The sequence below is a fragment of the Motacilla alba genome, chromosome 1A (genome assembly GCF_015832195.1).
Source record: "Motacilla alba alba isolate MOTALB_02 chromosome 1A, Motacilla_alba_V1.0_pri, whole genome shotgun sequence".
NCBI classification, from domain to species: domain Eukaryota; kingdom Metazoa; phylum Chordata; class Aves; order Passeriformes; family Motacillidae; genus Motacilla; species Motacilla alba.
This window is the reverse complement of record NC_052031.1, coordinates 37675886-37700893: the sequence shown is the minus strand read 5'-3', so window position 1 is coordinate 37700893 and position 25008 is coordinate 37675886. Positions and strand designations below refer to the sequence as shown.

The window sequence follows — 25008 nt, the reverse complement described above, 5'->3', positions numbered from 1 at the left end:
GAGAGTACACAGAGGTACTGAGGCTAATCACACAACCTTCATTCAGCCTTCCTGTGTACAGACATTTTACTACATCTCTTAATTATAAAGTTATATGAACTTTTCTCCTATTAATCCCATTGCCTCACTTGGTTGACAGGCCATTGTGAACATCCCCAGATACAGTGGATACTTATTTATCTTAGACCAAGTACTCAGTAGAAACAACACTGAATTTATCCTTGGACTTCACCACATCTCTCTGCAGGGTGTCATTTGCCAAAACATAAAATTGCAATGTGGAAAATTCTTAGATTTATTTCTTGAAAAAGAACTTTCTAAAGCTCATCTCTCCATTTAAAAATTTTTAGATAAAGCAACCAAAAAAATACATCTTTTTATGGTAAGAAGAAAGTATAGGAGACTATGGGAGAGCAAATGTCATGACAGCATTATTCCTCAACTACCTGGCAATTCAGTGTGTTCTCCACCCACCAAGCAGGAATATGTTTACATCAAGAACATCTTAGGGAACTTCCTCAATCCTTCACAGTCAGTGTAACATACTACTTTATTTCTACAGTCTCTTTCATAAAAGGAATTATAAAAATTATTTTAAGAACTAATAATCTTTGGGCAAATTTTGCTGTCAGATAAGACTTTCTTTGAAGTCTCAGTGGATGGTTTAGAATCCTACAAATGAATTATGCAATAGATCTGTAAATGCATAAGATTATGAATCTCTTCAGCTAAGCTTACTTGAAAAAAATGTAAACTATTCCTGCATGTATTAATTATTTCTTTCAGAGAACAAAAAATTAAGCACAATAAACATAAAATATTTAAATTTGAATATTTTTATGCTAATCCTGCCATAATGATAGGCCTATAACTTTTAATAGTACTGTTTCATTTCCGCTTTATCCCTCAGATTTTAAATAATTAGTCAATATTTATAAATTCATTAATAATTACTTAATCACTTTGCATTAAGCTCTTACAACATGCCAGCACTTGTGAAAGCCAAATGCTATCATTGATTTCATAAAATAATACTTTGCGGTTTACTGACATGAACAGTTTACAATGGATTATTAACTAATTAACTTGCTGAAATTCTTCTCCAATAAAACTGCTGCAGAAGGTGATAAATGTCACAGCTACTTTAAGAAGAAATAGTTTTCTATTTCTGAACAACCTGTTCCCAGCCATACCATGAATAGCAACAACCAGCCTGGGTTACCTTATTAGTCTTTATTGTCATTATCATTTTATAATCCTGTTTATAAAGATATATTCCAGTTTTGTAGAAACTGAGTAGTCTTGTTGAGGCAAATGGTATATAAAGCACATGCAAGAAACTGTGCTCATACTTGAATGCAGAATTGTTCCTTATTTAGGGGACTCAGATTCTGTCCGGGATCTCCCGGACAGAGGTCTGCACACCTGTGCCACATAAGCAACAAACCTACCACACATAGAACACACCAGAACTACTCCTCAGGTGTCTCACACCTACAAACAGGGCTCATTCAGTGGGAGTACATGTATCACTGGAGCTGTGCACACAGAGGGGATACCAGGCATGCAGGAGGACAAAAAAACTGCTCTAGGTGTACTCTAGTGCTGATCTGCATATGCACTGTGAAAACACTTGAGGCTGCTCTGGCTGAGCTGTGGAATATTCAAAGGGGAAAAAAAAAAAAGTAGGCAAAAGTCTGAAGTACTTCAGATCACATCTAGAAGAAATTCCCACCACAGACATGGAAACAGATTTACAATACCTCTACCAAGCTGCAGAACTGGCTTTAGGCCTAAGCCATGTATATCTTCAGCAAGAGCAGTAGATTATTGGTGATAATATAAAAATAAAGAGGGTGTCCAGTTTATCAGGACAACCACAAGCCACACTTCTGAGTCTATGCCTACACCAGCCTCCTCACCTCCCTTGCCTTCCAGCACTATTCTCTTCTCATGATTGTGCCGGCAAAACCAAGTAATCACTTGCAAAGCAGTGGGCAGGAAACATGTGGCTTGAGCCCTGACTTTACCTTTCACCAGCTCTAAGCTGGAAGACAGGAGAGGCTCTAAAGGTAATCAGCTCCCTTGGAGGAGGAAGACAGGGAAGAAGAGAGCTGAAAACTTCCTCTACAGATTCTTGCTTTACTTTCTACTTTCCCATCACCACTGTTTAGACAGTAGCAAAGGGATGTGAACTGCCTTGCTGGACACAGAAAGCAGAGCCATGACTTTTTACCACTACAGCAAGGAAATTAACTTGAGTTTGGTTCTTGAATTACACCAGGAGAATGGTGCCTGGCCAACCACTCCTAAATAATTTAAAGATTATTTTTTCTGCATTCAACTTTTGTCTTTATTGTGGAGTAGTCTTGAACTAGACAGGCTTAAAGCATTACTTTAGGTTCAGTTGGTTGATATTGCTCTGAAGTGAAATAGGTGCTCCGGTATGAACAGCTTGGCTGGTAATGGGAGCAGTAATCTTCAGCCAAGAAGCAATAATAAACAGGAATATAAATATTCTGTAAATATTCAGAAAATAGAGAAACACTTTATACAACAATATTGGCTAAAATATTCTAGTCCTGAGGATGTCAGCCTTAGTTCTAAATATTTGGCACTTTAAAAATAATAATGATCAAAGAAGCAGAAACACAATACAGGTGGGACAGCACTTTATGAACACACTCCTCCAAGCTGTTTAGTGATTTCCACAGATTTCACTCTTCTGCATTATCCTTACTGATCCTTACTGTTTACAAGCATATTCTGCTAGAGTGGTGGCTACTGAGTTTCAAAAGAAGATCAAGATAATATAAAGATGATGCCCACCCACAGCAACAGTTGACAATTTCAGGAAAAAGGTAATATCTAAATGAAAGAAACTAGATTCACTGCTTAATACTACAAAAATAAGTCACCAGACCACGTAAATTAACCCTGCTATCTCTTTGCTACTACTAGTGTAATCCCTTGATCACATCAGTATAAAGATGCTCTTAAGTAAAAGAATTTAACTATCCTTTCTCATACCTAATCCATCATGGAATACTCCTCTGAGCAACTATAACATGAGCTTTTATCCATGCAGATCTAACAACAGAATCACCAATGACTTGGTGATAGTTCATCCACGCAGGAAATTAATTAGTCAGCAAATTTAGTACTTTTATTCCATTTGCTGGAATAAAAGTATTATTACATTTATTCCTTTTGCTGCTAACAGTTAAATAGAGGTGACACACCTCTGTTTCCCTTTGCACACAGCAAATCACTGACCACATTTTCCCAATGGTTCTGCTTTACAGCCTGTTATGCCAATCAACACCTAATGCCAGAGCCTAAATAATCAGACTAGGAACATCTCTGGTGTCTAGTTTTCTTTATGTCATATTCTTCTTTTTAATGGTGTTTAGTTTCTGTTCAGAACAGTAAAAAGGTCATCAGACATTATATTCTGTTTGATCATTTCAGCAGGTTGTTTTGGGTTTTTCTACCTTCTCACTGGATGATTCCTTGAAGCATCTCTTGATTTGTGGTAAGTGTTTAAATTAAACTCTTTATAGATTAGACCAAAGAGTCCAATTTCTGGAGGAATTGAAAATGTTTTTATATTTTAGCAGGTATGCATCAGCATCACCTCCAAAGAGATGATATATTTATCACAGAACCTGGCTGTGCAAATAAGGATGTCAGAAAACTTCCAAAGGGACTGAGACAAACCAGGACAAAACCTATTTCAGTAGGAGTCAGGTAAATGTCAAGACAGTCCCCATAAATCTTGGGCATCTGATTTTCCTTCTGGTGGAGAGATAATTTTAGACTGATGTGTCAAATTAGTTCTTTAAGTAAGTTATATTCTGTGTGAGGAGAACCAAGACTCATTACAAATCCATTTAAATGTTGACAATTTGTGGTAAAAGGGCAAAACTGTAGGTAAAACCAGTGGGATAGGATATTCCCTTTAATTTTTGTAAAATTATAAGATTAAGGATGTTAATGAAAAACAAAACAAAGCAACAACAAAATTAAGCCCTTAAACTCCCAAGTAAAAGCTCTTGCAAAGAGTCCCTTTGGAACAACTTGTACACAACCCTGCAGCACTATTCAGCCCTGATGAGAAAGTCAGATGTGGCACACTTTGCTTTTTGCATGGATAGGCAGAGTCATGGCCAGATCCAGTGCTGATGTAACTCAGCATGGTTCTGTTGACTTCAAAGGAATTACTCCAATATGACTAAAATACCCCATCCATTCAGCTTTGTAACCTAGTAAGGACTTTAATCCATATTTACAAGGAATTCATTGTAAAACAACCTTAAGCAGCTTAGCTCATGCAGTAGCTTACAGGTCAGGTACAATAATAAGGACTTGCTTGTTTTCTGAATACAGATTCATTAATAAAAGGAACATGTATATTATGTAATTTATGTCTCAGTTCTGATGTTATGATTTAATTTGATGTTATTAAATGAGAGTGTTAAACTTTCTGAAGTCAACTTTCCTTTGCTCCTCTTGGAACATTCAGTAGGATTAAATGAAGTAACAATTACCTGAAACCCTAGATTGTCAAAGCCCAGATTTTGCAAAATGATGAGGAGGGTATTTGAACAGAAGGAAAAAGTTCAACTACATAAGAGTGGATTTGAAGCACTAAATATGCATAACCTAAATTTTCTGTGTATTTAATACCCCTCCTGATTGGAGGTCAGAAGTATTACTTCAACCCATCACAAAGCTCCCAGTAAGAAACAGATGTAAATAAAGAAATTCACAGTCTTCTCATTGTTACTCACCAGAAATCTCCTCTAGGCACTGTTTGGCAGTCTTACTAAACGACAAATCCATTTTAGTAGGACTGGTACAGGAGTCAGCAGGTGGTAAAGAGGTACTGTCATTTTCTGAGAGAGTTCTGAAATGAAGCAAGAAGATTGATTATTATTATGTATCATTCATGTATTCATGGAGAAAAGTGCTACTTGCAGCTCCATCTAGAATCATATCACTATAGGGTGAAAATATAATTTTTGTCACATTCTCATTCTGCTAGTTTAAAGTCCAGCTACACAAATATACAAGCAACTAGGCTTTCTCTCTCTCTCTCTCTCTCTCACTCTGCAGAAACAGCTTGTAGTTAATTCTGCAAAATTTGAAGCCTTTTTTTTTTACTCACTTTTTTTCTGCAAGATTTGTCAACCAGATCTAGTCAGAATCCATTTACATTGGTTGAGTCACATCTCTGCACATACATAAAGGAAATAAAAACTTGTAATTGATGAAATATTAAATGAGAAAGGCCATGTGGGAAAAAGCTTATGCAAGGCTGGATGAAAATTTGGCCCAGATATTTAAATCTATGTGCAGCTTCTTTTGATAATGCCCCTTATAAAACTCTGGGGAATGGGATAATACAAGTTTTTCAATTAACTTTCTAACAAATAGTTCATATTTGCTTTGAGGGTATATTTCTGTGAATACCAATGATAAATTATAATGGGAACCCCTCACTGGATACAGTTACTTTCTGTTATATGAAGGTAAATAGCAAGAAATACATGAGCACACTGATTATAATAAAAATATCTCACACACCTATTGCCTCTTCTTACAGAACAGCTGTGGAATCTACCCTGGAATTGCTGAACTATGATGTCATTAAACAGCAACATGTACCACCATGTGTATACAGTAAAAGAACACATCTAAAGATATAATAGCTACTTTTTGAAATAAAATTTTAAATGATCTTCTATTAGAGCTTAAGCTTTTCTGGCTTTCCTAACATGAATAGCAGCCACTCTTCTGATTTATTAAAAGACTAGTGAAATATTTATATTCTAATATTAAGTGCGACATTTATAGTTCAATTTTCAAAATTCACCATAAAGTGTTTCCAATGACCAACTAAACTTAAAAGGGAAACATTTAACTGTGTCATGTATCTGTATTTTATAAATAAAACTCATAAAAACAGTGACTTATCTCTCCAAATAATTTTATAGCAACACATTTTATGAAGTAAATTTCAAGTTAATATTTTCTTAACATTTACTGAATGAATTGTTCATTAATTCATAACAATAGATGAGGAAACAGATACCTGCACAAAGAGCAGCACAAGTACTGACATGGTGGAATCCACTGATTAGAATCATCCAACTCAGAAACAGAAATGTAAATTATGCCTGATCAGATGCAATGTTTTCTTACCAATTTCTGTACTTTTGAGATGCTGGAAACAGACAACTGCTCTGTAAAAAACTAAATTTTGGTTCTTGTCTGTCACAAACTACCGGAAACACAAGCTCAGCACGTGTTGCAAGGTTAGCTATGTCCTGCCAACCTTGAATGCAGTTTTACATTTGATGCTTGAGAGGAGAGTCTATTAAGTAAAAAAAAGAGCTCACTCTATCCCTCTTTAGTGAACACAGTCTGAAACCCCACAGTCCTACTTCCTTTGCCAAAGGGCTTTAAATCATTAAAATTTTAATTGTCTGATGAAACAACAGAAATCTCATGGAGGACTATGGGTTTACGCAGCAACCTAAGTTCTGCTTACTTGAGACAACAGGTTATTTGTTGTGATACAGATGGACTAGAAAGCACCAGCCCTTGGGCAGCTGTGATGGAGATACTTCAGGGAGGGAACAGGGAACTGGTCTCTCACAAACAGCTCTTTTTCTATGAGGTCTCCAGAGGGCTGCTGGCTGCCAGCACTTACACACCAGTCCTGTCTTTTCATGCAGGATGGCCAAGGCCCTGATTTTCTCTGAAGTCAAACTTAGCCCAGATACTGAGAATGGTGAAAGACTAGACTAAGGGTGAAAGATTTCCAAGTAAAATGATGTAGGATTTTGGGGTTCTTGGGGAACAAGGAGGCCCAGGTACACACTGGGTACCTAAAACTTCAAGTTGCATTGCTTTGGACCCATTTTGGGTTGTTATACACTGAAACAAGAATATAAATGCCTCTTCTAATTTTTAAAAAAATGGGAAATGAAATTCTGAGGGTTGTCTTCTATACTTCTGGCTTTAATGTCTTTCAGTGGGAGGTATTAATCCTCTGAACAACTCAAGTGATTGCTGCAGGACTGTGGCACAGATTAAGCTCAAAGCAAGCAAACAGCAAATTAAGTGGTCTTCTCATTAGCCTTGCACATTGGCCTAAATGAATTATCGTCTATCCTCTACCCACTCACAGCCCACTGCCTTAAAAAGAATTAAATTCTTGCATCTCTCTTGATATCAAAAAAAGGGAAAAGAATTTCAGTTCAGTCAAAGCCAGCCCAGTGATATTCCTTCCAGTGCTGTGCATCTACAGTGGAGGTTAATTTACGTAACCTTCATGAAAACAGAACAATCTGTTTCTATTTCAATAATGGCAATTAAAGAATATATTTATCCCCAACCCACTGAGTTACATGCTACCTATTTGTAAGAGTATCAAACTCACTTAACAGTGTTTGGTATAACCAGATATATCCTCCTTTCCATTAACCAAATCCTTCTTTCAGTCAGACCTGCACAAGCTTATTCATTCTGATAAAAATGAGCCTGTACAGGGTAATTAGGAACAGAATTTGAAACACTACTTAATAAGCGGTCTCTAACACAGTCAGTCATTTCCTGTCTCTAACAAAATAGCCAACCTTAGATAAACACAGATAACATCAAAGATTTGTTTGCTTTTTAGTTGAAATTCCAAAAGATATCAGATTAATATGATGGTGTTTTATCACAGCTCCCTGAGATGCAGCTGTCTTGAATGTGTAGCACTGTCAGTGACTGTGCTGGACTGGCAGGACTATGTCTGCAATATGGGCAGTTCCATCACCCATGCTCAAGAACTGTGAGTTAAATTTGGAACAGATGCAACGAAGAGCTACTAGGATGCTCATGGGGAAGAATAAACCCTTCTGGAAAAAAAAAAACCAAAACAATAAAAAACCCAAAAAATCAACCAACCAAACAAAAAAACCAAAAAAAACCCCAGCAAACACAAAATCAGAAAGAGTTGATTTGGTTTAGCCTCACAAAAGAGAAGGGAATGGGATTATTCCCTCACATATTTAAAAAGAGCAATCAGAGAGAAGGAAAACATCTTTTTCACTCAAAGGACTGAATTAATCAAATACGTGTTTATAACGATTTCTTCACTTGTTATGCTTCTTCCCATCTCTTAAACTAACACCTCTACAATGGAAACTTTTTTTGCACAATTACTTGAAAATCTATCATGGAAAAAATGGGAGGATGTGTCTAAAGACCATGTGTTTGTTACAAATAAAACTGGTGAGAGGCAATCTTTGGCACTCCCTATGACTGCAGATCTTTGGTAGTGACTGTTGCTTTATTTTCACAGGAGCAATGCAAATAACAGGAATCAATAAAGTACTGCAGTATGACTTCGAGTCCTCACTTTATTGAAGAAAGTACGTTTAGCAGTATAATCTGTTATTAACAAATACAATTAACTGAAAGAATGTTTTTTTTTTCTATAAACTTAGTTTCAACTCCACAATCAGTGACACAGAAGTAGCTTCTGGTCATTAAAACAGGATATCAATATGGCTTCAAGAAGCCCTGCACATGTTATAGTTGCAGGATCCTTAAAAAGTAGTATGATTTATTCCCTAAGCCTGTACAAAAACATCCTGAATAGGCATCTGGAATTGAACGTCACTGTACTTCCAGAGATACAATCAGCTATATCCTCCCTTCCATCTGTCACTGCTCTGAACCTCCTGCTCACCTTTGAGACTAGGGCCTAGTAAAACAGTTGCGTTAATCACCACGATCACCACGTAGTAAAGGAGTTGGGAAGAAAGTTTCAGTAACCACTAACATGTTAATTTATTACACTAATATGTCCTTTTTCTGCCCTATCTGTTGAATACTTTAGTCCTTACATAATCATAAAGTAATTGAGATCAGAAAGATGTTCTAGGTGCCATCTGGTCCAACGACTTTCTTAAACAGGGCCTGGTCACAATAAGTTGCTCAGAGCCTTGATTTGTTGGAATCCTGGACATAATAAAGGACAGAGATTCCATAACTTTGCTCCACAGCCTGCACCAAGTGTTTCACCGCACTGAAAATAAACCATATTTTTTTAACTTTCAATTAACACCTCTGCTGCTGCAACTTGCAACTCTTACCTCTTTTCCTTTCACCCTGCATTTCAGAGAAGAGTCTGGCAATCTTCTCTACACCAGCAGGGACAAAAGAAGTGCCAAACTGGTATTTGTAGTCCAGCACTGAAAGAACGTCTCTGCAAGACTGCAATTCAGACACTGCTGAAACATCTTCCAGATGTTGCTATCATTAAACTAAAATTTACCTGAAAAATGGAAATTTAAGCAGTGCACAACATAGAAGTGTAGCTCAGGATGATGAGTGGTCAGCTAATTCTCTGCAGCAATTTCTATACTTTCAGCATTTTGGGCAGTAAGCAATTCCTGAGCAACACAGGCCCTGCAATTTGAGAGCTTTAGATTGTGTATCTCAGCCACGGGAAAGAGACTTACTAAGCCCCAGTAACAGTGGTTACTGGAGGAGGTAATAAAATAAAGCTGAAGTGCAGTACATGCATCCAGTTACAACCCAATGTTCCCCTACTGAAATTCAGCAGGATTTGTTTTTTGTCATTAATGTACCTTTTTCCTCCTGTTTGCACTGTAGCCTAAGTACTAAACTTCTGTGTTACTCTTCTCCATTTGAAATTTAAGCACTACTAGGAAGACAGCTAAATTCTAAGGTCAATTTCAATACAAGTTTAAGGGACTTGGAAAATGGTACAATTTCCAGTCTCCTACAACTATGTCTAAGTAGAAGAATGTGTAATTTTAAGTAGCAGCTGGTGTACTTCAAACAATTATACAGTCTCTTAAACCTTCCTACTGTATCTGTCTTATCAAGCTTTCTGGTAAATAAATTACATCTTCTTCAGTCTAACATTAGTGGGACATTGCAGTCAGCTTCAGAGAGGACACACAGGGGACTGTAAATAGTACATTCACAGCCACATGTAAAAATAAAGAATCACTTTCTGGCAGGATGGAAGAACTTAAGTGATACCTGTTTAGATAATCTCAAACACAACTCTGACTGTTACCACTAATCTTTGAAGAGAAGTTTTAATCCCATATGAATTTCGATATCAGGTGTTTAAGAGAAATAAAAATACTTTGTGATATCAGATATCAAAGCACCAATACTGCAAAGCTGAATAGTGCAATATCCCACTTGAAAACCACCCACTAAAACAATCCATTAATAAAAAATATAGACTTCTTGAAAACATGACTATTAATAACTATTATAGGTTTGCATTACTTACTTAGGGAAAATACATGGCAGTGTCAAAAAAACTCCTTGGAATACCTCATTTTCCTCACAGTAATCTCCAGTAATATCCTCGTCGTTAACAAAAAATATTTCAAAATACATGCTATCTGCACGTATCAGCAACGAATCAAGAAAGCACTAGCTTACTTATGTTTCTGCTAATGGTCTAAAAAGATGACACAGGTATATTACAAGATTCTGCAGAACTCTGGATAACTCTGTACTTTTACTAAATTTTATTGCAATTTTTTACAAGGACTGAAGTACAAACTCACAGAGCCTAAATATTCCTTGTAGCTGGGAAAAAAAACCCCGTTAGTCTAAATGGTAATCATAGTTTACTAACTTATATAAAGCTGGTAGAAAGCACACCTGAAAATTCTATGTATTAATGGTGGTGACTGCTTTGAAAACAATTATGTTGAATGACAAAAAATATCAGTATAGTACCCCAGCTCTTGCTCATTTCCACTTACGATATATCCACAGAAATAAATTTGCCGACTTTGAAAATTTGGGTATTTTATCGTTGGTTATATTTATATTTTTTCTATTAAATCATTGTGCAGTATTACAAACCCCTTGAGTTTTTAAAGAAATTTAGTTACTGTGTATTTCTTAGATTCTGCAGTCAGTTTGAGAGATACATATTGAAGCAACCTCATCAAAGTCAGTCTTTGAGTTTATGGCATTTTGAGATCAGACACTGGCTCTGAGATTTTATTTTCATGTGAGATTCAACTTCAAATACTCCCTTGCTGTTTGTTTGAAGCAAAGAGACAATTATAAATAAGAAATATTACTGGAAGATTCATGCTTCTATCATCCTTTAATATTCAAAATATGTACTGCTTCAAGGCAAAGCTTAAAACAAAACTAAGACATCTCCATCATGCAATGAAATGGCATCAATATGTAGTGAAATAGCCATTGAGCAGTACACACATCTGAAGACAAAGCACAGCTCCTTTTTCTCTCTCCTTGTACACATATGTAGGCTGTCCCATGTACCACTCTAGAAATCCTCTGTATCTCTGAGGTTATTCCAGATTGTCACATGCATATTAAGTGCATCCCATGATACATATAATTGAAACTCCAGAGGCTCCATGGCTCCACTGCATATAATAATAATAATAATAATAATAATAATAATAATAATAATAATAACAAATATAACCCATACTGAGCCTTTTCTTCCTCCCATATGATTTTCTGAATTTATCAGTCATCCTGATTGGTTTTGAAGCTATGTTTATATGTGTGTAATGATATATATACTTCCTCAGAGCCTACTTCATCACCTCTTTAGTCTTTAGCCAAGATTATCCAGAGTACTAGACACTAACAAAAACTGTCAATATATTTTGTTTAATAATGCATTTGTCATTTTATCAGATGTTAAATTTACCCACAACTGTAGCTAAAACCCGCCAACAGCTGACAACCGAATATATTATTCAAATCAGCCTGTCAATCTTTCTACACTTTTTCTGTCTTCTGAGTTGTACAACAATGAATCTCCCAGCTTCTCTTCTACTGCTCTTTCATATAGCAAAATAAATTCAGAGAAATGTTGATACATACAACTGTTCGTTCTTCTCTTCCAGAGCCTTGGCCCTCTGAAGAACTACTATTGCCTCTAAAAATTAACTGTCTGCAGCGAGTTAATCTGCACCTATTTCATGTAGAAAACTAAACATGAAAAGAACTGCAAACAGAAGCCTTTTCTGTCTACACAAAATGTTGAAATAGTTTTGAATACTTGTAGAAGTTTGTAGATTTTTTTTTAAATATCCACCAGTACTGTTACATGTTCTGAAAACATCAGGAGTTTATTTTATGATATTTTAAAAGGATGGTGAATTCTTTGCAAATATTATCGAATATCAGCAAATAGATGATGAGGTTCTCAGAATGCAAACAAGAATATTCACACTAGAAACCTGACTCAGCCGTGACCTTTCAAAAGCAGCACAGAGAATGTACCACATGATCTGTATTTCTAATCAAAACACCCTGAATGTTAAATAGCAAATATTTGCAGTGGATTGCTTTTGTGCAAGGTAAAGATTCAGAGTTCTTGTAAGAAATTGTTCATACAGTAACATTAATTAAAAAATAGTATTAGAAAAACATGGGCACGATGGTGTGACAGAAACTGGGGGACAACAGCATGATCCACCATTACTTTATCCATTTTAGCTCTCTTGCCTAACTGGAAGCACAAACCCAAATTTTCTCTATGATCTTACCTATAAATGAAAGGAGCTACCGTGGCAGTGTTGGGGTGGCTGTATTGCTGTTGCTGAGGAAGCTGGACTACACCATTTCCTGTGCCTTGGCCACTGCCCGCAGCCATCGAGGCTGACAGACCGATGGAGGATCCTGGGGTGAGAGCAGCACTTGGTTCTTTCCCTTCAGAAGAAGCAAGACCAGAGGACGGAGAAGCCTTCTCACTAAGCTGAGATTTTGGTGTTGACTGGGACTGGTTTCCTTTTGTAGTCCTCAGTTTTTCAACCTCCTTACTCCCTGTGCATGCGGAGGAAGTGCTCTGCTTTGCTGTTGGCACCTTTGATCCAGGTTTTGGGATCCCACTAGAAGATGATATTAAACTTTCTTTCTTGGCTGCTGTTGTCTTGCTTCCCTTTGGGATTAAGCTTGCAATTTTTGAGCTCTTCTTTGTAGATGATTCAATGACCTGATCCTTCTCTTCCTTGATCGCTTTCTCAGTGCAAACTTTGTTTTTGTCCCTGTTCTTTTCCTCTTTGTCCTTTGGCTGTAGCAAAGACTTTTTATTGCTGAGATTTTTGCTGCCAGCTTTCGGAGGGGTTAACTTGGGTGATACTTTGGGACTGCTACTTGTGGAGCCGCCGCTGTTCACCCCACCACTTAAGACATCCATTTCACCACACTCTGAAAAGTTGTCATCCTCTCTCCCACTGTCACTGGGTCCTGAGCTCAGTGACATAGGAGGTCTCAGAGCAGTCCTAGCATTAACCAGCTTGAATTTTTCCAGCATAGATTTTTGTCCAGATGAAGGGGGCTTCACACCTTCAGAAGGGGGTGGCTTGAGCCTGTCTGAAGTTGGAGTAGGGGAGGTTGCAGGACTGGGCTGCTTCACAGACAGCATGGTAGAGGTCGCACTGTGTTTGACATTCATGGATTTGCTGCGCCAAGGCTTGCTGGCACTTGGAGAGGGTATGGCAGAGACCTGCTGCTGCCCGGTGCTGGTGGGATGCTGCACATTTCCATTCATGCCTGAAGAGGGGTGAGGGCCTTTTGGTGAATCTGCTTAAAAAACAGAAAAAAAGCCATAGTGGTATATTTACTCTCCCATCTCATGCTTGAGGGTGATGTCATATTCTCTGGCATTTAAAACATATTTACATGTGATCTAAAAGAAACATAATTTATATGTGCATGGAACATGAAGGATGCTGATAGAATATGCTTTTCTTCCCTCCATTATCACAGTGTTGAATACTTCCACAAGTCCAAGAAAGCCTCAGAAACCCCTTCGTTATAACAATTTCATTATGCCAATCAAGCCTTCCAAGTTAAGATTTTATTTATTTAATCTTTTAATCTTTTATTTTTCCAATCATTTGTTCATAACAAAACACTGAAGAAGAAAAAAAACCAAATGCTACAATTATGGCAGAAAACCAAAACAGGACAAAGAGGGGTCTGATGTTTGGTGAAAGAAAAACATGTGCTAGAAAACTAGGGTTTTGGGCAAGAGGAGAAAGACTTAGTAATACTGAAATTAAATGCATAAAATCAATAGTCATAAAAGCGAAAAAGGCTGGTGGCAATACTTTTTTTAGTTTTAAGTACTGTTAACAATATTTAGCAGCTCATTTCAGAAACTTATCCCAGTACACTTTCAAAGGTAGGAAAAATTTAAACAACAATTTCACGAGTGTCAGTACTTGGAAGTTACAGCGATACATCATCTGCATGGGTAAAGCAATGATAGTTGGTTTGGCTCTGAGCTCAGTCAAAGGCTCTGCCACATTCACTACATTTGCATCATCCAGGAATTTCAGTGGATCTTCAGAATGAATGAGACCAAGGCTCCTTCTGCAATAATCAAACTATGCCAAATAATAGCTGCAATTTTCATCATCTAGCCTTATTAAGCAAAACAGACCAATGCATGAAAGGGTTAAGCTCCTCTGTACGAAGTTCAGATTCCCAAGACATATCTGAGTACATAAACACCATCACTCTGAAACACCAGAGAAATGAAGTGGTAATAGCAATCAAATCATGTGGTTCACAGCTATTTCAGCAGCTGACATATGCTCTTTTAGTGGATTCATCTTGCCTGCCATTCAGTATTGGGACTGTTGGGGAATTAGACGTAAGCTGGTCTATAGTATATTGAATTCTGTAACACGAAAAGCCCATGAAACATACAATTCATATATAGTTTGTGTAATGACAAAAAGAGTGCTTGATGCTTTGCATATACACATAGTATGTTATATCTTGGGGCCCCCCTGTCTGAATAATATTGTAGATGAGAATGCTGAGGACAGTTACCCCTTCAGCACAGAGTATGAAATTATGCATCACTTTCATTTTTGCAGTCTCAGGCCTAAACCTCAAGTGAAGATTCAAATACCCATCTGGAAGTCTGAAGTCTGCTAATACATTCAGGAAAGGCAGAATTTTGAGAATTCTGAAAGTTAAGCTGTTTTTCCTTTAACAAAGAAAATGAAAACATAGCAAAATTTACTGATCTGAATAGCATTAAAAAGTTCTATTAAAGTTGAAGTTCTATGAAAAAGTTGAAGAATATTAAAAAATAGTCTGAACAAAAGTAATATGACAACAAGTAAAATTTTTATTTGCTTAACTCTATTCGCAACTAGTTCCACTAAGCAAACCACCATCACCTTAAAAGATGATATAATTCCATCTGCCCAGCTATTTTTCTGTGTGCATCTCAGCCTGGTATGCAAATGCCACAGTGCAACATGGGCCCCTGTTCTCATCTAGTGAGCCTCAGATGCTGTAAGGGAGCCTGGGGCCTGCCACAGCTGTTAGAAATTACTGCAGCCCTCAGGCTTTCTTTTTTTTAAAATATAATTTATACCAGGAATCAGCCACAGGACTGATAGCTCAAAAGTGGGTGTGCACTTGCACACATCTTGCCTTGCACTAAGCTAGCCCTAAATACCCAGGAGGACTGGGGTCTTAAGCTATACTAATAGTTTTGCAGAAGAACAATTCACCATAAGAATATGTAAAGCTAATGCAGAATACATGTAACAATCTGTGAACAGTGCAATGGCACTACATTCTGTTGTATTAGTTATGTTACATATTTATGGCTTCAGACTATTAGTTTTACTACCAAAAAAAAAAAAACCAAAAAAAAAGTGTTCTGATTAAAAAGAAGAATGCCTGCCTTGCCATATTTCTAGCTGCATAATACTGAACTCATTGAGGGAAAAATGTAAAAGGAAGACTATTTACTGTTTCAACAGCAGCTTGTTCTGCTATATATATAGCAAAAAAATACAGGCTCCTGAACTCACTGGTATTTATTTGACCCGTTATGTCACAAATTATAAACAGCAACAAAAAATTACAGAGAATTTCAGCTTGTCATTAATCTTTAATTTAAAGGGCATCTTTAATATTTCTGCAAGGAATGTGAACTGCATGCTCTCAAAAAATATTGACAACCTGTCCGTATGTTTAAAGATGTGGAATTAAAAGATCTATTCCCCCCCCCACCCCCAGCACAAATGCATTACTTGAAGCTGCACACAATTAACCGCTTTCTGTGTGCTCAACTGGGCTTGGCTTTAGCTGCTCATTACATGAAACCTGTCCCCACCTTGTGGTGATTTTGAGACAGAGTGAACCCAACGTTTGAAAAGGATTTCTTATTTCTGTAAACTAAATTTTACAGGAAGTCAGTCTTCTGTTTTGGGCTTAAACCCCTTATTCCTGAGATGCACAGTCAGATTCTGGTGTGAACAGTTTTGCATTCTGCTTGAGAACTTGTGCTTCAGAGCTCAACCTGCACTGTAAAAGCGCAGCAGAAATACAACACCTTCAGATGTTTAATGCAAAAAGAGAAACTTCTACCATAACACAGCAAGACCACAATGACCGACTGGACATTTTCAAATCCACTTTTCATAGGCTGTTGAACGAATAAAGGACATGTGAAGAGTTGCACTTGGGCCCTCCTTTGTCTTCTCATCTGTGACCTTAACTGTGTGCTGTTGTGGAGAAGACAACCTCTTAACAACAGCTCCTCCACTGCAGCAAAATTACTCACGATAATCTAAATATTCTGTAGCAGAGAGGTGTCCAGATAATTCACTTTTAGCCAGTCACAATAAAAAAGATTAGTAGAAAATGTAAGAGTTGCAAAGGGTTGCTAGAATAATGTTTGATGGAATGGGAGGTCTACCTAGTGAGATTAAAAGAATTCAGCTTGTTCAATTCTCCCTTTGTAGCTGTCCATGAGAAAGTAGCTACCCCTTATAAGCACGAGAGAACACCACCAGGGATAACTGGAAAAATAGTGGCACCAGAAGAAAGATACACAAACTAGCTACAAATGTACATCCTGGCCAGAGATGAGAAGTTTGCATCAGCATCATCACCCAATAGAGCTCCAGGGCAGAGCTTCTCAGAGTTCATATGGGCAAAAAAACCAAATATTGCTAAAACTGAGTTTGGAGTAAACAGAAACACCTTCTTATATACTGAAAAGCTTGAAATACAACTCCATGACATAGAGACCTTCATCAATATTCCAATACACTGTTTCTAAGATCTAAGGGATAAAGATTTGTTTTAAAATGTGTGAATTAGAACATTATTTCTTTGCTGTACTCAAAATTCACTGTTTTTCTACCTTATTAGCAATATGAATAATTACTTCATTTAAATAATTTAATTTTCCTAATTTTATTTTATTTTTATGTTATTAAATCAGAGGCAGATAAATCTGACACGAGTAAAAAAAAAAAAAAAGCAAAAAAAAAAGCATTGCACTTTGCACTAAAGCTGCACAAAAAAGTTTCAGCTAATGAGCTAATGGGCTTGTTTAATGTTCTGCTGCTTTCTGTGTTTCAGACTTAACCAGATCTACACACAGTTACCTGTGCCCCACAATGGATCAGGTCTGTCAGTGAAAACTGCTCTGCTTAATAAAGAGCAAACCTGCATTTGCTCAGGGGACTCAGGTTTCTTATTGAGTTGAACTACTCCCTAAGAAACATTCAAAGGAGATCATATCAATGAGAGACTAAATAATGGAATACTAAATAGGAGGCTGATATCACTTCTCTTGGATCACCTTTAGGTCTCCTTTAACTCTGTGACTACATATCCACTCTCCACTGTGACTGAGTGAACGTGTTATGCAGGAATGGATTACAAGTACTACCTATAACTGGATTAAAAAAAGAATCTTACGCTGTGTATATTTTCTGAGGTCTCCTTCTTGCACATACAGGAAGGTGTATAGCAGGGAACAGAACAACAGCGGTCTGTCCTTGAAGAGCTTGGATGGTCCCAATATCTATCAGCTATTTAATTAGCACAAGTCATCTCTGTTTTAGAAATTAGGGTACATGGGCTGTGCATCTATTCAAAAAAAGCTGGTTAAGTTATCTTGCTCCAAGCATCTGCATCAGAAGGAAAAATTAAATATAAGGTCTGTTATTCGTGCTGCACTGTAGGGAAACAATCAGTTTCTTACTGTACGGTGGCACTATTTTTAAAAGGATGGGTTTTATATTATTGTATATTATTTATTATTATTTATTATTATTTTATATTATTATATTGTAAAGGTTGAAGTTTGTTTTTAAAGAAATTCTTCAAAAATCTCAGGTTACAGAACATCCCAAAATACTTTCAAAAATACCAAAAAAGTACCTGGAAATCTCACTGTAATATTAAAAAAATTAGTCACTATAATAACTAAGTTTAAAATAAAGCAGGGTATGGTTGTTTTTCTGTTTAGGAAATGTAGAGCACAGTACACTCAAATACAGGTTCTTTTGTTCTGTCAGGATATTATGAAAGAGTCTTACTTTGCTACCCTTGCATTCACAGCAGTCATTTTCTCTAATGAACTTCTGCTTTATACTGAAAACCAACTTGTATTTATCTTTGATTATCATGTAAAAGTAATGTTTTTTCATCCATTCTGCTGTTTTGATAGAAAAAAAAAGCCACATGGAAACATATCAAATACAGTAGTCTGCACATATGCAGCATTACTTCTTTTATTTTCTGTAAAATGAATTGATTTACTTTACAAAAAATGCCACCCCTTATCTTCTTCCAAGTGATAACTTCAAGAAAAACCTCATAAAGGTTCTCATTCTCTGCTGTAAAAAATGGGGAAGTAAAGAAATACATCGTGCTAAAAGTCACATAAATGTACAATGCAATGCAAGCCTTAGCAGTCAAAAGACAGTCTCCAAGTAATGAGCTAAGAATATTATTATCTACATTCATGTCTCACCTTGAATCATTTCATTCTCACATATTTCAGTAGCAAACATATCAAAATTATGAAGCAATTTGAAAGCCTAAACTGCTGTACATACCTTCACTTAAGTAGCCACATCTCCTGCTTCATAACTTCACTATTGTATTTGTGAATTATACAGTGTGTGCTCAGTTTTCACACTGATCTTTTTCTAGTTTTAGACTGGATGTCTTGACACAAACTACTCCTTGATAAAATAAAACCCACTATAGAACTACATGAAACATTCAATCCTGATAGTAAAAATAAAGGAATAACTATTGAAAGGATGGTTTTATATCTTCAGATACAGCTAGGGGCAAAGCATGGTCATCAGAATTTTGTAAAAAAAAATCTGGATTGCTGCCTGCTGCTTGGATGAAGAACATTCATTGCATACTTGTTCCTCCCACAGACCCCAAGGATGCAAACGGCTACTATGTATATTGTATCATTTTCAACTCGGTTCTAACCCAGAGATATGAATAAAATGCTGTTCATTACACAAAGGGAAAAAGAATGGGAGGAAGGGGATGTATTAGTTACACAACTCAGAAAGCTGCATTTCTGCATTATTCTTTTTGAGATAAAGCCTGAAAAGGCACATTTTCCAGGAAAACAGAGTCAGGGTGAGAGAAATGGAAGGAGCCAGGGTACTCAGCTCATTGTTGCAATGGTTGCTCCAAATCCCTGCAAAATTTCATTTTGCTTGCAATGCTTTATTCAGTACTATACACACACTAGGTTAGGTTCTGAAAGAATAGATACATGTAACATTCTGATGCAAATATAATATTCTGATTCTTCTCCATTAGAGGCTAAGATGCCAAGTCCCCTGAAAATGATGGCAGTATTTCTTCGGGTAAGAGAAGACTTTTATATGGAATAAAATTACAGGCATCCAATATGGATTAACTTTTACTTTGTAAAAGTCTTCCTGTGATATTTTCATCAAAGATGGATAAAATATGATTTTCAAAAATTTTGATTTTCAAAAGTTTTCACATCTGAACTTAAATTCCAACCGAAACACAAGTCCTAATTCGGGCCCCAATTCCCATAGGTATTTCTTACATGTCTAATAACTACATTCTCTTCTTTGGCCCTTGTGGAAAGTTTGGGGTTTTTTTCCTTCTTGTGTGTTACGGAGAGTTAACTTAGTAACTTTAATCCCTTACCTTTTTCATTTCCATTTGCATATTGTGGAGGCTTGTTTTTGTCAATGCTGTTAAAGCTCTGACTTCTCCGATTTAAATTGGAAGCTCCCTGGACTTTGGTACTGCTGCCTGCAGCTGGCACCCTTGAAGGTCCTGGAAGCCTGGAATGGTGAGAAAATCAGTGAGAAACCAGTGAGAAATCTGTTAATTTTATGTAATACAACATATAGCAGAGACAGTGTGCAAATATCAGATCACAATTTTAAACCAACTAAACCCAATGAATTCAGGAAGCAACAACAAACAGGAGGATTCAAATTAGTTAGACTGCACAAATGAAAATTTAAACTTATCCTTATGCACACAAAAGGGAAAAAAGATACTTTCTAGAGTCACAAGACATGTAAGAAGATGCTTTGCATTTGCCATTAACATTGCTAAAACAGATTCACCCTAACAAATATTAAAGTGAAATATCAACCTTTACTAATTTGTCACTTTTGAAGAGGAAATATTAAAGAAATATATTAAAAAGCACAGCAATACATAGTTAAGAAATATTTTGTATCTCTTTATTAATTTTTTCACAGTTGTGTTTAGCATAAAAGCTGACTTTTCAGTTATCTTCAGTTATTTTTCAGAAGACTATTGACTAAAATACTTCCTCCTTACTATTTCAAATGAAAAATATTGTAAATACCTATTTAATCTAGATGACATAGATGCATTTATACCTTTTAGAAATATATAATGAAGACTATACAGTTCATTTCTTAGTATTTGCTGCCACCATCTGAACCTTACTGTGTGGCGGTACTAAGGAAAAAAATGTAGATTCTTCTTGTTTCTGGCATGTGTAAGCCTGCATCTTTTAAAATTTGTTTTGTGCTGTAAGATTGCTTCATATGTGCCTACTTCAAACTTTCTGAAGCACCTTTGTGGGCACCCCCACTCCTTTCTAGTTTTGTTATTTCTTAAATAAAATTAATTGCTCAAATCAGTCATAGGCTTTTGCCATAGAAGAGCATCTCTCTTCTGTTTCTTGCTTATTGGAATGATTTTAATAATGGCAGTGCAAATTCTACCAGAGCTATCAAATTCTGTTATTTTCACTTTATTATGAAAGAGCAGCATTAGAAGGAAAGAAAAAAAAAAATCACATTGCAAAAAAGTACAAAACATTTGATTTTTTCCAAACTTTTTTGTTTGTTTAATACAGAAATGCAGAAATGTTCAAATAATTTCATTTTCATTTTCAAACATATATAAACAACTCCATAATCTCTTTCTTTACCAGTTTAAACCTCAGAGAACTAATCCACTGGTTATTTTCATGGCTCGTTCTGGCCACCAGCCTACCCTGCTAGTCTCTGCGCCGAGCCCAGGGCAGACTGTCTCTGCTCTGCAGTGGTACGTGTGCTAACCTCTACAGTGACCCGTGAATTCGAGTGATCTTCTGTTCCCTGAAGAATGCACTAAAACAAACTTAAAAATCCATTTGCTCCTTCTCATTACCCTAATTTGACAGGCAGTAAGAGCCCTGAGACCATTTGTCAAAGGTAATGACAAAAGCAATGAAAAGGCATGTGCAACACTAGAAACTCATCTGTTCTGTTAAAATACAAAATAGTTCTGCATTTATTCTGTATGCCAGAATTCAAGAACTTGCCACAATAAGCACATTATGCATGAGGTCATTTTCTCTACACATTTTCCAGTTTACCTCATCTGCTGATTTTCTTAATTGAATTCAGGTTTTAAATTGCTCTTGCGGAATCATGTTAAGCAGCTAAGGAAATGCAAAGAAGAGTATAACAAATAAGGGACAAGTCACATACCTCTGAACAGGCTTCGGAAACACTGCCACAGATTTAAAGTATTAGACAATAGGACTGTTAACTTTGACAAGTTGAATGTGGACAAGACAGGAGCATCAGCAATAAGGAAAACGCAGATCTATAAATGCAGGTGCAAAGCAACTGGACCGTGGTATAGCTCATTTCAACTTATCACCAGCAACACATATTGTGTTAGTGTTCTATACTGCAAAACCCAATCTTTATTGGAGATTATGCAATTTAGAGTTCATTGGTCTCACCAATGAACTGTAAAGCAAAGGTATAATTAATGAACACATTAATTATTCCCCCTCAAAAAAAACCAAACCAAAAAACAACAACTAGAAAACAGAGTAAGCTTTAGACCTCAGCTTCTTTCTGCTATAATCTGGTATGTAGATTTTAGTGCTCATGGAAATGACAGACTAAAAGTACTGACAAAATCTGAAATAAGTCAGTTCCTACACACAGCTCTGTCAAATTCACTTCACCAAAACAAAGTCTCTCATTCATGGGGACTGTGTGCAGGCTACTCTTGATGGAGCAGAAATCTTGGAAGTCATTCTTTTTTTCTGCTCTATTTTGCTTCTCTGTAAACTTGACGCTGTGAACTCAGACTTTCAAGTGGGTTTGCTATATATGCAAAACATCTAGTGGGAACTGGGGTGGACTCCCAAACTTCTTTTCACTCATGACTAAAGTCAGGAATTGAGCCAGAAAGTACAGAGCACTAAAATCACCAACTAATCCTTCACATCCAATATTTTACATGCAGAATACAAAGATGCAGGATACATAACAACCAGAAATATTGCTAATATATAGTAGAAATCAGCAAATTGGCCAAAAGCCAATGAATACAAGGCTTTTCTGTGGCAAAGCTCATCATTCCAAAGCTTGCTCACATAACAAAAATTGCACATTGTTTAGTGTCTGCTTAAGTCCAAAGGATAAAATATCAATGGGCATATACTTGCTTGAGTATCACTAACAAGCAATAAATTAGAGATATTTAACTGACCTAGAAGCCTTTTTTTGACTGGTTGCAATTCCACTGTGATTAGACTGAGTTGCATATCTGGCTGTGAGACTGTATGAGAAGAAACAGAGAAATTGAATTAAAGAATTTCTTTGAATATGTATAGAAAGAACACACTTACCAGCAAATGATGAGTTAATGAATGCAAATTGAACATGGATAAAAAATGCAAATTAACTGGCAACAATATGAAACAATGTAAACATGCAGATTTTTATGAGATGCAATGAACAGGTTATGAAATAATGGATACTACAAAATGTCTCATTTGCTAGAAATTATCAATAGAAAAAGTGAGCAAATTTCCACAGCGACTGAATTCCTGAAGTATAGCTCATATTAAGAAAGTCCTGGCATGTTCTTAGACTCATTGTGGAATTCATAGGAAAATGCACCTTTGTCTATTAAGGCATCCAAGTAGCATTTCTGCCACAGAAAATTCTATGCTCTAGGGCTAAAAACTGTATGCTCCTTTTGATACCCAACAACCTGGCATGAGTAGATAGCAAGTTCTTTCCTCTACTCTTTTAGACATTTGCATAGGGGATATGTCAAATGTATGGCCAAGGTACAGCTTTCTGTCAGGTAATTCCAGTTTTCATAGACAGGTGCATCCTTTGGCATCCACACAGTCTAAGGCTGTAGAGAGGTGCCTAAGCCAGGTGCAATCACAACATCAAATTCCTTGAATTGTTAGTGAGGAAGCAACTAAAGAAGCAGAAACTCTGATGGTCACAGATTTCTTCTGTTTCTCAGAGTTCTGCATCTTCCAGCAATTCTTCTGAGTAGCAGCAAAAACCACAGTGCTCTAGTCACAGCTTTTTAAAAGACTAGCAGCACTTTTATGAAGCACCTGGTGGTGTTGTCTACCAGAACAGTGTTAAGCAATTTCTGCCAGTCCACTGAAGCAGCCAGACCTGAGTGTAAACCAGATGGGAGAAGCTGTCAGGTAAGAAAGGTGTTCCCTTCCTTAGCACTGCAGCGCTGAAAAGGGGTGAGAAGAAGGCACAAACCAAGGGACAATGGGAGACTGGAATGACATGTGAGATTATTGCTACTTTACTAAGTTAAACCCCAACAAAGGGTTAAGAGCTGCCTCTGTTCCTGCCAATTAAAAATGGCACATTTGCATATGATGAATATAAAAGTAAGAAGAGTACTTCAGTCTTAAAAGGACAAAAAGGAATCATTCAATATGTAAAAGCAGCATTCAATTCTCTCGTGTATATCTTCAGAGTAATGCTGACAAATTGCTTTTTTACATGACCAGAGTTTCTGTGGATATTATGATATAGAATATCACTTATAATAATAAAATATATTGCTTATAATAATACCAAAATAATTTCAGAATAATCACATTTATGTATTTTTATCTATCTAGTTTTTAGTACATTGAATTATATTTCACTTACGGCTATATTTCTTAATAATGTCTGGACTTAGGATGCAAATGTGACATAGGTTGTTTTACTGAATTTGCTACATTTGTGCCTGGCATAATAGTCTATCTTTTGATGAGATCTTTCACTCATGTGGTTTTTTTTTCAATATATTTAAAATGAAGGAATCTAGAAATGAATAGCTGGTTATCTGCGTTGACTAAAATAAGAGATTTGTGAGAAAAATTGTTGTCAAATAAAACCTTTGTGCATTATGCTGTAAAAGGTGGAATGATACACAGTACAATCAACACAGGAAGTAAGATGGGAAAAAAGAGTGAGTAGGTTGCAGAGTCTTAGTGTATCATAGCATTTCTACCTCAAACAATACACTCAAGAGTAAACTGAAAGATCAAACCCCTTAATCTCAGTGTTGATAAACTAGCCCACATACTTTTAATAGCAATAAATACATAAAATGCCTATCTGATAATGCTTGCTAGAATGCCTCCCTTCTGTGACTGTTAGCTGGGACTTTATCCATTAGTAAATTCATGAAACATCAGCCTATAGATTACTTTCAAACGTTCCAGACAGGCTTGACAGGCACTGATGAAAGTGTCAATGTCAGTAAAACATGATTTGTAAAGCATGATTTCCACTGTGACTGATAAAATTTATTTTCCAAAGTAATGTGACAAGAGAAAGGCAAAAAGAGAATTTAACT

General features: G+C 36.5%; 1 protein-coding gene across 14 annotated transcripts in view; it reads right to left on the bottom strand.

Moving 5' to 3' along the window:
* Positions 1 to 25008, bottom strand: part of NAV3 (neuron navigator 3) — a 509706-nt gene that overhangs the window by 117467 nt on the left and 367231 nt on the right. For 10 of the 14 annotated variants that reach the window (XM_038153422.1, XM_038153423.1, XM_038153424.1 and 7 more), the window contains 4 exons: positions 22882 to 22950; positions 20044 to 20183; positions 12600 to 13638; positions 4794 to 4909 (listed from right to left, as the gene is read on the bottom strand). In XM_038153422.1, coding sequence (XP_038009350.1) covers positions 4794 to 4909; positions 12600 to 13638; positions 20044 to 20183; positions 22882 to 22950 — 1364 coding nt within the window. Of the gene's footprint in view, positions 1 to 4793; positions 4910 to 12599; positions 13639 to 18944; positions 19982 to 20043; positions 20184 to 22881; positions 22951 to 25008 lie in introns of those variants that run through there. The other 4 variants (XM_038153419.1, XM_038153421.1, XM_038153430.1 and 1 more) reach the window with 4 other exon arrangements.